The sequence below is a fragment of the Molossus molossus genome, unplaced genomic scaffold, assembly GCF_014108415.1.
Source record: "Molossus molossus isolate mMolMol1 unplaced genomic scaffold, mMolMol1.p scaffold_m16_p_4, whole genome shotgun sequence".
NCBI lineage: Eukaryota > Metazoa > Chordata > Mammalia > Chiroptera > Molossidae > Molossus > Molossus molossus.
The window spans coordinates 17,433,342-17,447,496 of record NW_023425377.1 but is presented as its reverse complement, the minus strand read 5'-3'; the positions used below and the strand labels follow the sequence as shown (position 1 = coordinate 17,447,496).

The following is a 14,155-nucleotide window of genomic DNA, read 5'->3' as shown; positions in this document are numbered from 1 at the left end:
AGCCCTCTCATTAGAAGGTCTGTGGATTCAGAAACACCAACGCACCTGTCTTGAGTTTCCGCATGGGTGCTGCAGTTGTAGGAGCAGAGGTGAAGACCGTAGGTGATGCTGGAGCACCGGTGACCTCAGGTTGAGCCATAATCAACATGACAGCAAGGATTAATCAAGCAGCAGGAAACAAGAGCTTTATGTTGGGCTGTACACATCCAATGAGAGACTGCGCCCCAGAAGAACTGAGCGCTAATCTCCCCTGCACTCAGAGCTCTGGTCCTGGTTCTCCCAGGATCTGACAGGGGAGGGTGTGAGGACAAGCCCACAGGAAGGGAACAGCTGTATTGAAAAGTACATTCTGGGAGGTTCAAAGGTGAAAATGGATACCTGGGAGTATATACCTTCATAAAGATCGGTGAGGTGAAGAAAACATCTAGAACCTGGATGTTAGTTCTTAGTTCTCTAATTGGTGAATGACTGAGATTTAAACGGTAGTACCCAGGCCCAGAATTTTACTAAATAAATAGCATTGAGTTTAGTAAGTCTTGTGAAGCCCATGTTTGAAGCCCACAGAAGAAATCATATCCTGGATTGGACTTCTGCCTTGACACATGTCCTGGGTGGTCTCCATCCTCTCATTAGAAGGCCCAGGACTTCAGAAACATATAAATCTACCTGTCTTGCCCTGGCTGGTTTTGCTCAGTGGTTAGCGTGTCAGCCCTCGGACCGAAAAGTCTCGGGTTCAATTCTGGTCAAGAGCACACACCTGGGTTGCAGGTAGTGCCCTGCCCTGGTTGGGGTCATGCAGAAGGCAACCAGTCGATGTGTTTCTTTCACATGATATTTCTCTCTATCTCTCCCCCTCTCTCCCACTCTATCTGAAGATAAATGGAAAAATATCCTTGGGTGAGAATTAAAAATAAATAAATAAATAAATAAATAAATAAATAAATAAATAATAAATTTACCTGTCTCGAATTTCTGTTTCAGTGCTGGCGTTGTAGGAGCAGAGTTGGAGACCTGAGGGGATGTTAGGAACTTGGTGACCTTAGGTGGAGCTAGAAATCAACAAAGCAAGGATTAATCAAGCACCAAGGAAAAAGAGGTTTGTACTGGGCCTGTACAGGACAAGCCTGCAAAAATAAAAACAAACAAAAAAACCAAACAGCTGCACTGAAAGGTATCTATTTGAGGATGTTCAGGATTGATACAGGTTACAAGCGTTGCTCACTGAAGCACTTTGGAAATACCAACCATGCACATCAGATGTATGCGTCTTTCTACACATTGATGAGGTGGGGAAAATTTCTAAAGCCAGGACATGGCTTTGTCATCTCAGTGGTGAATGTTTAAAAATTAAACAGTAGTGCCCGGCCAGTGTGGCTCAGTGGTTGAGCATTGATCGACCCATGCACCAAGCGGTTGCCGGTTCAATTCCCGGTCAGGGCATATGCCTGGGTTATGGCTCAATCCCCAGCAGGGGACATGCAGGAAGCAGTTGATTGATGTTCTCTCTCATCAATGTTTTTCTCTCTCTTTCCCTCTCCCTTTCTTTCTCTCTAAAGCAATGAAGAGTTTTAAAAATTAAACAGTAGTTACAGGCCCAGAATGTGTACTCAATAAATGACATTCATTTCAATCAGTCCTGAGGATACCCTCCCAAGTATCCTGCACCATAAAGGAAGATTAACTCACACCCACAACATATGCAACATAACACAGAGGATGTATACAATATACATTTGAATAGAAGTAGGACTAGACCATTTAAGGTCTCTTCCCACCTAAGAGATAACAACAGCTAATGACTTTGGCTCTTTCCAGGGTGTGTAGGTGTTCAAACCATTTATGGAAGGTCTTAGAACTACACAGAGAGAGAGCTGAAACCAGAATTCAGTCCAAACACAGTGTCTGGCACAAAAGCTGATAAATGAAGGAATGATTCGAGAAAATATACTTTTTGCCCTGGCCAGTGTTACTCAGTGGTTAGAGCATTGGCCTGTGCATCGAAGGGTCTCAGATTAGATTCCCGGTCCAGGGTGTGTACCTGGGTTGTAGGTTCAGTCCCTGCTATGATTGGGGCCCATGTGGGAGGCAACCAGTAGATGCCACTCTCAATCTCTCTCTCTCTCTCCCTTCCACTCTCTCTAAAAAAAAAAAAAAAAAATCGATGGAAAAAATATCCTCTGGTGAAGACGAACAACAAACAAACAAATAACAAAAAAAATGGGGAAAAAAACAATGTATACTTTTTTCTCACTGGTCACCTTTTTCTCCTGCAACAGCTTCTTTGAATCTCAACTCTACTAACTAGATAAAAGAGAACCATCATACAAAAGACCATTGATTTAAAAGATCTTTTTTTGAGAGATACAGTTTAACTGGGAATACAGCCAATTTTTGACTTGAAGTGAAAAAACTTTCTTTCAACAAATATTTGTGAGTGTCCATCACATTCAAGGCATGAATCTAAAGTCCAGGTCAGCAAACTATTGGTCAATGGTGAGACCGAAGAGGGATGGTGAACACATAATACAATATGCAGATGACGCATGATAGAATTACATACCTGAAGACTATATCATTTTAATAACCAATATCACCCCAAAAAATTCAATAAAAATTTTTCTTAAAGTGTTAGGGGGCCATGGTCTCAGTGGCCATTGTTCAACCCTATCAGTGTGAAAGTAGCCATGCAGCAGATAGTATAATGATTGGATATGGCTGTTCCAATAAAACTTTATATGTAAAACCTGCGGTGGGCCTGTTATCCCTGAATGGAAGGCCCAACTTCAGAGAGGACTAAAGGAACTCCACTCAGGTTTCCTGGTGGAGACAGAACCTCAATAACCTGACACTTCTCTGGCATTACCCAGATTGTCCTCATAAACCTGTGCTCAACTGAGCGAAATCCACATCATTAGATGTCCAATATCTGGAGTCTGGGGGGTTTTGACTAATGATGAATCCCTTTGAGAATCTGATTTTTAAAGATGGGTCCCCTCACTCTGAAGATACATATAGGAACATTAGATGCATGTAATATGGGACAAGATTTCACATATCACATGAGGCCCAATGGAACCCAGGGAAAAACCTTTAGCATATAAGAAACTCTGCCTCAGTGCATGCCCTGGGTAGTCCACCTCCTTTCATTAAAAGACCCAGGCTTCAGAAACACACCAATTTACCTGTCGTGAAATTCTGCCAGTGTGCTGGCACTGTAGGAGCAGAGGTGGCGGCCTTAGGTGATGCTGGAGCACCGGTGACCTCGGGTGGAGCTGGAAATCAACATGAAAGCAAGGATAAATCAAGCAGCAGGAACCAAGAGCTTTATGTTGAGCCTGTACACACACATCCAATGAGACTGTCCCCACCCAAAACTGGGCTCTAATCTCCCCTGAGCTCAGAGTATTGTCCTCAGTCTACTGGAATATGACAGGGGTGGGATTGAGGACAAGCCTGCAAAAAGAAAACAGCAGCTTTGAAAAGTACATATTCTGGGATATTCAGGGTCACATAGGTGCCTGGGTTTATTCACTGAAGCACTTTGAAAACACCAGCCATGCATGTCAGATTTATGTGTCTTTCTACACACTGGTGAGGTGGGGAAAATGTCTAGAGCCAGGACATGACTTTGTCTTATCAGTGTTGAATGACTAAGAATTATACAGTATTTCCAGGCCCAGAGTCTTTACCCAATAAATAGCATTTATTTCAGTTAGTCCTGAGAATATCCTCCCAAGAGTTCTGCACATTAATGAGAATTAACTCACACCCACCGCACATGCAAGGTAACACAAATGATTTATACATTACACATTTGGGTGAAAGAGGAATTAAACCACTAACGGTTCCTTTCCAACTAAGAGATGACAATAGGCAATAACTTTGGCTATTTCCATGACAGAACCGATTTGGGATTTCAAAGCACAGAAGTTCTCGGAGCTACCCAGAGAGAGAGCTGAAACCAGAATGAAGTCCAAACACAGTGCCTGGCACAGAAGCCCATCAGTGAAGGCCTGGCCATCAAGGTGTATTTTATTTCTCACCAGGCACCTTTTGTCCGGCAAGAAGCTTCCTTGAATCCCCACTCCACTAACTAGAAAAGAGAACTTTGCCTAAGAGACCATAGATATAAAAGCTCTTCTTTTAAGAGGTCCAATTTAATTTGGAATCTAGCAACTTTTTGCCTTGAAGAGGAAAATGCTGTTTTTTAACAGCTATCCGGGAGTGTCAGCAAACTTTACGTAAAGGGCCTCGTGGTACACGTTTAGCCTCTGGTGGCCCAGTGGTGCCCAATTGCTCAACTCTATTAACATGAATGTAGTCATAGACCAGGTGTAATAATGAATGGGTATGACTGTTCCAATAAAACTTTATTCATAAAACAGTGGGCCTAATTTGAATCTGATCTGGCCCTGGACTACTGTTTGCTGACCCTAATCTAAAGTGTAGTCAGAGGCTTTTAGGAAGATACAATCCAATCTCCTGCCTCCAGTTTAAAATCTAATATGGAGGAAGAAGCAATCATGCCAAAAAAAATCTATTTACAGGAACATAAGGAACAATAAATAGGAGAAAAACTAACCAGTTTTTCTAATGAACTTGTCTACTTCATGCTTACACAATGTATGCTGGTGCTGTATCCAGCATAGGGTACTTGACAGTACCCTATAAAATAGGATTGAATCACACCTACAATGCATAGGGTTGTGATAAGTTAAGTGATATAATATTTGCGAAGCACTTAGCATGGTTCTTGACATAGGCGACAGAGTAAATATTAACTTCACTACAATCTTATTCTCGAGTGGAGGGTCTGAATTCAGAATGAAGTTAAGGATCCTATTCAGAACTCCTTGGGAGAACAAAATCCCTTTAACTTCATGATTTTTCTCTGGTATTTGCTATATTTTCCTCTTAAACCTGTGCTCATTGGGCAAAATCCACACCATCCTTATTAGATACCAAAGATCAGTGGTCTGGTGGGAGGCGGGGGGGCTCATAATGACTCCCTTTGTGAATCTGACTAGAAAAACCAATGGGTCTTCTCATTCTAAAAATACTTGCAGTTATGCCCGGCTGGTGTGGCTCAGTGGTTGAGCACTGACCCATGAACCAAGAGATCACTGGTTCAATTCCTGGTCAGGGCACATGCCCAGGTTGTGGGCCCGATCCCCAGTGGGGGGCATGCAGGGTGGCTAATCCATATTCTCTCTCATCAATGTTCTCTCTCTCTCTCTCCCCCTCTCCCTTCCTCTCTAATAATAAATTTTAAAAAAAATTTTTAATTCTTAAAATAAATAAATAAATAAAAGTACTTGCAGTTACAAAAGCTGCATGAAGCCCTTGTTTGGAGCCACCTAAGAACCTTTACCCTGGATTGTACCTCTGTCTTAACACAATGCCCTGGGTGGTCTACATCCTCTCATTAGAAGGCCTCTAGGCTCAAAACCACATGACTTTACCTGTCTTGAGGTTCTGCGTGGCTGCTGGAGTTGTAGGAGCAGAGGTGGCGGCCTTAGGTGATGTTGGAGCACTGGTGACCTCAGGTGGAGCTGGAAGTCAACATGATCGCAAGGATGAAGCAAGCAGCAGGAAACAAGGGCTCTGTGCGAGGCCTGCACGGCCGCATTGCCAATGAGACACCGTCCTCATGCAAAACTGGGCACTAATCTCCCCTGAACTCAGAGCTCCTGTCCGTGGTCAATGTGATTCGTACGGGGGGGGACTTGAAGAAAAGCTCAAGAAAACAGAAATAGCCGTACCAAAAAGTAAATAGTTCAGGAGGTTCAGAGGTAAAAAGGAATACCCAGGATAACACTGAAGCACTTTGAGAAAACCAGCCATGCTTATCAGATTTATGTATCTTCAGAAACATTGCTAAGGTGGGGAAAACGTCTAGAATTTGGACCTGTCATTGTCCTTTCAGTGGTGAATAACTTAATTAAAAAGTAGTTTCTGGCCCGGGCTGGTTTGGCTCAACGGTGAGAGCATCGACCTGTGGACTGAAGGGTCTCAGGTTCAATTGCTGGTCAAGGGCATGTACCTGCCCTTGACCGGAACTAGGGTCGGGGTTGCAGGTTCAATCCCTGGCCCTAGTTGGGGTTGTGAGGGAGGCAACCAGTTGATGTGTCTCTCTCACATCAATGTTTCTCTCTCTCTTTCTCTCCCCTCCTCTCCCTTATCACTCTGTCTAAAAATCAATGAAAAAATATCCTTGGGTGAGGATTAACAAGAACAAATTTTTTTAAAAAAAAAAGTAATTTCTAGCCTGACATCTGTGGCTCGGTGGATTGAGCATTGGCTCATGGACTGAGAGGTCCCAGTCTGATTCCCGGTCAGGGAACAAGCCTGGGTTGTGGGCTTGATCCCCAGTAGGGGGCGTGCAGGAGGCAGCCAATTGATGTATCTTTTTCGTATGGATATTTCTATCTCTCTCTCCCTTCCTCTCTCTCTAAAAAATCAATTAAAAAAATAAAAGTTTCTAAGCCTGGCCAGTTTGGCTCAGCGATTGGATCATTGGCCCTTGGACCAAAGAGTCGAGGGTTTGATTCCCAGTCAAGGAAATGTATCTGAGGTGCAGGTTCGATCGCCAGCCCTGGTCTGGGCCATGCGGAAGACAACAAATTGATGTGTCTCTCTCACATTAGGGTTTCTCTCCCTCTCTCCCTCCCACCATCCCTCCCTTCTATACTCTCTAAAAATCAATGAAAAAATATCCTCAGGTGAGGATTTTAAGAAATAAGTAATAATAAGAAGAACTTAAAAAGCAGTTTCTAGGCCCAGAAAGTTAAAAATAAATAGCATTCATTTCAATCAGGTTTTTTGTTTGTTTGTTTTTTGTTTTTTGTTTTGCATTTCAGTCAGTTTTTATGAACCCTCCAAAGAGACCTGCACCCGAATGAGAATTAACTCATACTCACTGGCAAGCTAGATCCCACAGACCATTTATACATTTGGTTAGGAGGTAGACAAGACTACAGGTAGTAACTTTGGCCCTCTCAAGAGTCAGAGGGGCATAGGATTCCAAACGACTTATGGACAGTCTCAGAGCTACTCAGAGAAGAGCTGAAACTAGAATTAAGCCCAAACACAGTGCCTGGCAAAAACGCAGATCAATGAGGCCTGATTCCAGAATGTGTACATTTTGCTTACCAGCCACCTTTTTTGAAAGAAGCTTCCTTAAAACTCAACTGTACTAACTATAAAAGAGACCCTTAGAGAGCAGACAATTGGTTTGAATGCTCTTCTTTTTAGAGAATCAGTTTACTTTGGAATAAAGCCAATCTGTGCCTTGAAGAGGATAAACGTTTTCCGACATACATTTGTGAGTTTCTATTACACGCAAGGCGTTAGTTTAAAGCACAGGACAGCAAACTCTCGGTACAGGGCCAGACAGTGAAGGTCTTAGGCTCTGGGGGTCCTATGGCCTCAGTGGCAGCTGCTCAACTCTTTCAGTGTGAAAGCAGCCAGACCAGAGAGTATAAGAAATGGGTATGGCTGTTCCAATAAAACTTAATTTATAAAACAGTTGGTGGGCCCATTTTGAATCTGATCTGGCTCTGGGCTATATAGTTGGCTGACCCTCATCCAGAGGCTTTTAAGAAGTGTACAGTCTAATCCTTTCCCCCCAGTCTAAATTCTAATATAGAGAAAAAAGCAAGCATGCAAAAAATGTGATCAAAGGAGCATAAAGAACAATACGGACGAGGAAACCAAGACAGATGTAGTAATGAGCTTGTCTTCATCAGTGGACAATATCTTCCCCAGGGAGAAGCTAGGAAGACACAAGTGCAGATGCAGGTGAGCAAAAGCTCCAGCAGACAGTTGAAGCTGAGCCTATGAAAACGGAAAGAAAACTTAAGCAGAGACTTGGCTTTCGGAGGCTCAGTCATGGACCCACTTCCCACCGGATAGAGCAGTGGCCTTGTGAGCGCCCCCCTATTAAAGAGTAGGTGGGCACGATAAAGCCTCCTACTTGTTCCTTTCCATGTCATTTTTTTAAATTCAGACAGAACAAAATAATTTCGCAAAGCCAATCATGTCGTCATCATGATCTCCTCTCCAGGGCTCCTCCTCATGGTCTGTAGATCTCTATCTCAGCAGCGCACTGGGCTTCTCTGAACTGCCTCCCAGACAGACATTCCACAAAGTCAGCTCTGTTCTCTCTCTGCACTGACCTCGTCTCACTTGCCTTTTATTTATTTAATCCTCCCCCGAGGACATTTTTGCATTTATCTTCAGATACAGCAGGAGGGAGAGTGGGAGGAAGAGAGAGAGAAAGAGAAACATTGATGTGAGAGAGACACATCGACTGGTTGCCACCCACACGACCCCAACCAGGGCCAGGGACAAACTGCAACCGAGGTACGTGCCCTTAGCGGAACCGAACCAGAGAGTCTCTGGTTTAAGAACCGACACTCTAACCGCTGAGCCAAACCGGCCAGGGCTATTTATTTATTTTTAATCCTTACCCGAGGGTATTTTTAAATTTATCTTGAGACAGTGGGAACAGAGTGGGAGGGAGAGAGACACATCCACTGGTTGCCTCCTGTACAACCTCAACCTGGGCCGGGGATGAACCGCAACTGAGGTACATGCCCTTGGCTGGGATGAAACGGGGTCTCCTTGGTCCATGGGCTGATGCTCTAACCGCTGAGCCAAACTGGCCAGGGCTTAAAGGAAAATAACCTAGTTCCAAAATTGGAAGTTTGAAAATAAAGTTTATTTCATTTAAAAATAAATAAATAAAAAAAGATACAGCCAATTAAGGTCACAACTATTATATTCTACTGTCAATATAAGACTTCACCAGAAGGAGACTGATTAAGAAAGAACATGGGGGAGCTGGGATATTAGGAGGTCCATCTCAAGAGAGAAGAAACGTAAATTTGCCAGATTTAGGGATTTCATGTAAATCTTAAAAGCAACTGGTAAACAGTTATTGAGATGCAAAAGTTTTTATACTGCCATAGTCATTTTAATTTTTAAACAACCAATATCTCGATATAATGCCAGTTATGCTTCATGAAATCTAAGATAGGACAGAGCTTGGGGAAGGAACTTTATGTTTCCACAATGTATATGCAACAAGACTGAGTTGATAAATGCGAAACTTAGGTGATATATCTACTTGACAGTATCATATAAAATATTACCTACTTTATACATTTGAAAGTCTCCATAATAGTTCTTAAAATATTAAGAGAAGACATTTCATAATTTTTCTAGGTCATTATCTCAGAGAAAAAGGGCAGTTGTTGACACTGAATAAATGCAGCTGGAGAAAATGCTCACTATGTTCCCAGCGGAGCAGGGAATGCTTTTCCCTGAGCTAACCAGCATTTCTGAAGCACCGCTTGGAAAGAGAGTCCCTGGCCGGGAAGATGCTCTAGCCTATGTTTTTTTTTTTTTAATTTTTTTTCATTTATTGATTTTAGAGAGAGAGGAAGTAAGAGAGAGAGAGAGATAAAAACATCAATGATAGAGAACATAGGTCGGCCGCCTCCTGCATGCCCCCCACTGGGGATCGGGCCCACAACCTGGGCATGTGCCCTGATCAGGATTCAAACTGGTGACCTCTTGGTGCATGGGTTGATGCTCAACGACTGAGCCACACTGGCCAGACTAGTCTATGTTCTGGAACCAAGGTTGTTTTTAACACTTCGTTCTACACAAATAAGTAATTCTATTTCCCATCAGTTATTAACCTGTTGTTAACCAGGCGGGACATATAAATACATCAAACGTTGCATACAGTTAAAAGGGAATTCCCCGGTTAACAGGTTAAAACACAGGATTGTAGGACCTCCCCCCTCCCCCCCGCTTTCTTCATTAAAGGAAGAGAATGTTACTACTAACAGGAAACATCTCCGTTCACCCATGAGGCGTGATCACAGGAAGAAGGAAGGCAAGCTCACCTGGCTTTACCACCAATGATACGTGGATTTTCAAATCATTAAACCACCCAGCGCCCTGAACATGACAACAATAGGTGCCACTGTCAGACTCAGCTGCATCCTCTATGGTCAAGGACACATTCCCCCGGGGAATGATGCCGTGGAGATCATAACGCTTATCCTTCCGAAAGGTGACTCTGTATCCATCAGTCCAGATGAGTTGATTTGAGCATTTAAATGTAGCACAGCCCCCTCGGCCCCAGCACATGGACGTGATCTCAGAAGCTGTTGAGTAGGTGCAGGGTAGCGTGACAGGCTGACCCACCACGCCGGTCACATGTGCCTGAGAATCCACAGCGTCTGCAAATAAGAAGGCAGAGCAGGAGGCCTCAGTGTTTCAATTTTACCTTTATTTCTACTTTTTTCTTTTTGTAGTTTATTTCATTTCTAATCATGTGTCTTTACATCTTGAATCTAAACATTTTTAAGTGTTTTTCTGTATACATCTTTATCAGTTGTTTTTTGATAGTTGTAAATAACACATAAACTTTTTTCTGTATTTAGGATTATTTACTAAGAGCATAAATTTCTAAAAGAGAAATTATCAGGATAAAGACCAGAAGTATTTCCCATGTCTTCTTTTCAAATTTCTTTCCAAAATGTTTGAACCAAATGGCACTCTAGCAATACATGAGCATGTATTTCATTCTGTGTTTGACACATATCGCTTTATTAAACCGTAATATATACATGTTGCTTTTCCCCTCCTAGATCCAATCACTGTCTCAGCTGAAATACATATAAAAATTCCATGCAATTAAAGTTTTAATTTTTACTGCAATTTTTTATTTATATTTTTAAATATCTTGTTATTGATTTTTTTTCTTTTCTTGAGTGAGGAAGGGAGAGAGAGAGAGAAATATCTATGTGAGAGAGAAACATCAATCAACTGACTCCTGCATGACCCCTACTGGGGACTGAGCCCACAACCTGGGCATGTGCCCTGACCAGGAATCAAACAGGGACCTCTCAATTCATAGGATGCTGTTCAATCCACTGAGCCACATCAGCCAGGCTTCACTGCAATTTGTTTTTCTTTATTGATGTTAGAGTGAGAAGAAGACAGAGGGAGAGAGATAGAAACATTGATTAGAGAGAACATAGATTGGCCACCTCCTACATGCCCCCCCCCCCAGGTGTTGGGCCCACAACCTGAGCATGTGCCCCAACTGGGAATCAAATTGGCAACCTCTTGGTGCATGGATTAATGCTCAACTACTGAGCCACACCAGCCAGACTTACTGCAATTTTTAAAATGTCTATTGCAAACAAAGTCACCTCAGCCCCCCTCCTCTGTCATAAAAATAAGCAGAGCTAATGTTTTCTTTAAAGTATTGATGGCTTAAAGACAGAAGTCTAATAAACTCATCAGAAATCAATTTTTAGATAAAGCATTTCTGTGGGGATGGGGGATTGGTAGATGGACAATTGGTAACCTTGTGATATGCATTCTCACAACCCAACTAGCCTAGGATCAAAGTGTGTGGACAGACAGGTTTGACTGATAGACAGGAAGACTGCCTTGCTTGCATTGAATGCTTCTTTTGCACGTGAATAAGATAAGGTTTGCATGGCAATGGCTAGATCACCGCTTCCAGTGGACATATGGGTCCTGGGACTCAAGAATGTCTGGGTTTGTTGTTTTTTAGTTTTAAAGTCTCTTTTCTCCATAAAAGGCGAGAGACAAGGCTAGGCTGTATGGTTTGCAGAGATATCATCTCAAGGAAATGATTTATATAAATCTACTTGGAACCTGGGGGAACCAATCTGCAAATAAATGGGACTGTGTCCAAAGATCTGGAGCATTTGCTCTCTTGCAAAGCTCCCTCTCATTCCAAGCAGCATGTGCTTGTAATTCATTGCATTGCACCTGGCAGGTCAAGAGTCAACACTTGTCAATACAGTGATACCTCGGTTCTCGAACGCCTCGGTTTTCGACCAAATGGAGATTCGAGAAACTTTTGTCTCGAATCCGAACAAATATTTGGAACTCGAACTTCCGAGTTGAGCCGAATGGCGTTCATTCGGCCCAGCGCGCCTTGCTTGCGTCATCAGTGTGAGTGCAGAGAGAGAGTCACGCTTTGTGGAGTCACGCTTTCCTATTGGTTTCATTGCTTCGGTTCTCGAACAATTTGGTTCTCGACCGTCCTCCTGGAACGAATTATGTTCGAGAACCGAGGTATCACTGTACTTCCAGAAAGAGCCAAAGCTTATGGTGCACTTGAGGACAGTCTAAAAAAATCCAAGTGGATATCTGTTCTCATGAGTGGATGACAAGCACTTGAGCAAGGCCCACTTCCCCTGGTGAACCCAGAGAACTGGAGAATATTCAATCAAGGACTAAATTATGCCACTTAAAAACAAACGCTCTCCCCTGTGGTAGTGGCATTAACATTCTATATTGTCTTCATGACAATCGACAGCACAAAATGTACAATGAAATACAAGCCCCTTTCCCATCCTCTCCCTATTTCTTCTTTCCATCCCCTCCCACACCATGAAAATGCTAGTACTATTTTTCACATACACGAAGAAGTTCGTGCATACCCAACTGTCTACCCACCCTCCTTTGCCTTAAAAACAAATGGCAGCATATGACACACTGTTATACTTGGCCATAGACTTTGTAATTCATGGCATTTAAGCAATTTCTTTGGAGCAGGATTTCAGCCCAGTTCTTTGCTCACTAGGTGACCACTACCTCCCAGCAGAGCCCAGGCACATCCATCCTCCTCCACCACCCCACACATCCCTGGGCTCCCCAGGCTCAGAGCTTCCAGACCCAGCCCACCTATCCACTTACCTGTCCAAAGTAGTATGAGGCCTGTGAAGGCTACCCAAGGATGCATGATGGCGTTAGCCTAAAGGACAGAGAAAACGGACTGTTTGGTGTGCCCACGACAGATAGTGTGGAAACAATCTTAATTCTCAGATTGCAACTTTTCCTTTCACCCTGACTGGGGGAACCTCATGAGCCTCCCCTGCTATGGCTGGGAGCCCACGGACAGTGGCTTCGGGTCTCTGTTGGCTCAGGGTGGTTGAGGGCTCTGCGCCTTAAACAGACAGGCAAAGCTGTCCTTGGAAGCAGCCCCTGTTTCCCAGATTCTTTATTCTTGTATATGGTATAAAACAGTTTCATTATTTTGCATATGTCTATCCAGTTTTCCCAGCATCATTTATTAAAGAGACTGTTTTTCACCTTTTGTACATTCTTGTCCCTTTGTCATAGATTAATAACCACATAGGTGTGAGATTATTCCTGGGTTCTCTATTCTGTTCTGTTGATCTATGTGTCTGTTTTTGAGCTAGCACCATGCGATTTTGATGACTATATCCTTGTAGCATAGTTTGATATTAGGTATCATGAAACCCCCAACTTTGTTCTTCTTTCTCAAAATTGCTTTGGCTATTCAGGCTCTGCTATGATTCCATACAAATTTTTAGAATTATTTGTTCTATTTCTGTAAAAAATGCCGTTGGTATTGTAATAGGTGTTGCTTTGACTCTGTAGATTGCTTTGGGTAGTATGGACATTTTAACTATGTGAATTCTTCCTATCCATGAACACAGCATATCTTTCCATTTATTTGTAACTTCCTCAATTTCTTTTCTCAATGTCCTATAGCTATGTGGCTTATTTTCTCCCAAATTATTTTTTTTTAATTTGGTGCTAGTGGCAATATGTATACTAACACCTTTTGACACCCACCTACTTCCTATGAGGCATTCATTATTTTAGCTGCCCACTGGGCGTGTCCATTTGGGAGCTGCTTAGGGGGGACGCTGGTGGTGGCTGAGGCTATTTGCCACGTGTGCCAGTCTTGGGGCCGGTTGGTTGGAGCTATCTTGTAAGCCCAGGCCAGTCCCTACTTGTGCCAGGCTGAGGACACTTAGAAAAGGCTCCAGTGTAAGCTGAACAGGCCTCCATGTGTGCTGGGCTCGGGGCTTTTTAGCAGGAGCTCCAGGGAACTGAGGCTAGCCACTGCTTGGGCTCCCCTGGAGCCTGGGGGCATTTGGGAGAGGCCAGCAGGGCATGTCCAGTCTAACCACGGATCCTGTGGAGCTGGAGGGCCGTTAGGACAGACTGCAAGGACTGTCAGAAGCAGCCCATTACTCCTGGGGAGCTTAAGGGCACTTGGGACAAACTGCAAGGGCCCCAAGGCTCCAGTGAAGGGACTGCAGCTGCTTCAAGGGGCTCC

At 43.3% G+C, this 14,155-nt stretch overlaps 1 protein-coding gene across 1 annotated transcript in view; it reads right to left on the bottom strand.

Annotated features, from left to right (window-relative positions):
- Nucleotides 1-12,805, bottom strand: part of LOC118643504 (hepatitis A virus cellular receptor 1 homolog) — a 29,551-nt gene extending 16,746 nt beyond the window's left edge. Inside the window, exons 1-6 of the mRNA XM_036281610.1 lie at nt 12,760-12,805; nt 9,918-10,256; nt 5,463-5,552; nt 3,183-3,272; nt 960-1,049; nt 46-124 (exon numbers count right to left, since the gene is read on the bottom strand). Coding sequence (XP_036137503.1) covers nt 46-124; nt 960-1,049; nt 3,183-3,272; nt 5,463-5,552; nt 9,918-10,256; nt 12,760-12,805 — 734 coding nt within the window. The remainder of the gene's footprint in view (nt 1-45; nt 125-959; nt 1,050-3,182; nt 3,273-5,462; nt 5,553-9,917; nt 10,257-12,759) is intronic.
- Between the last annotated feature and the right edge of the window lie 1,350 nt (nt 12,806-14,155).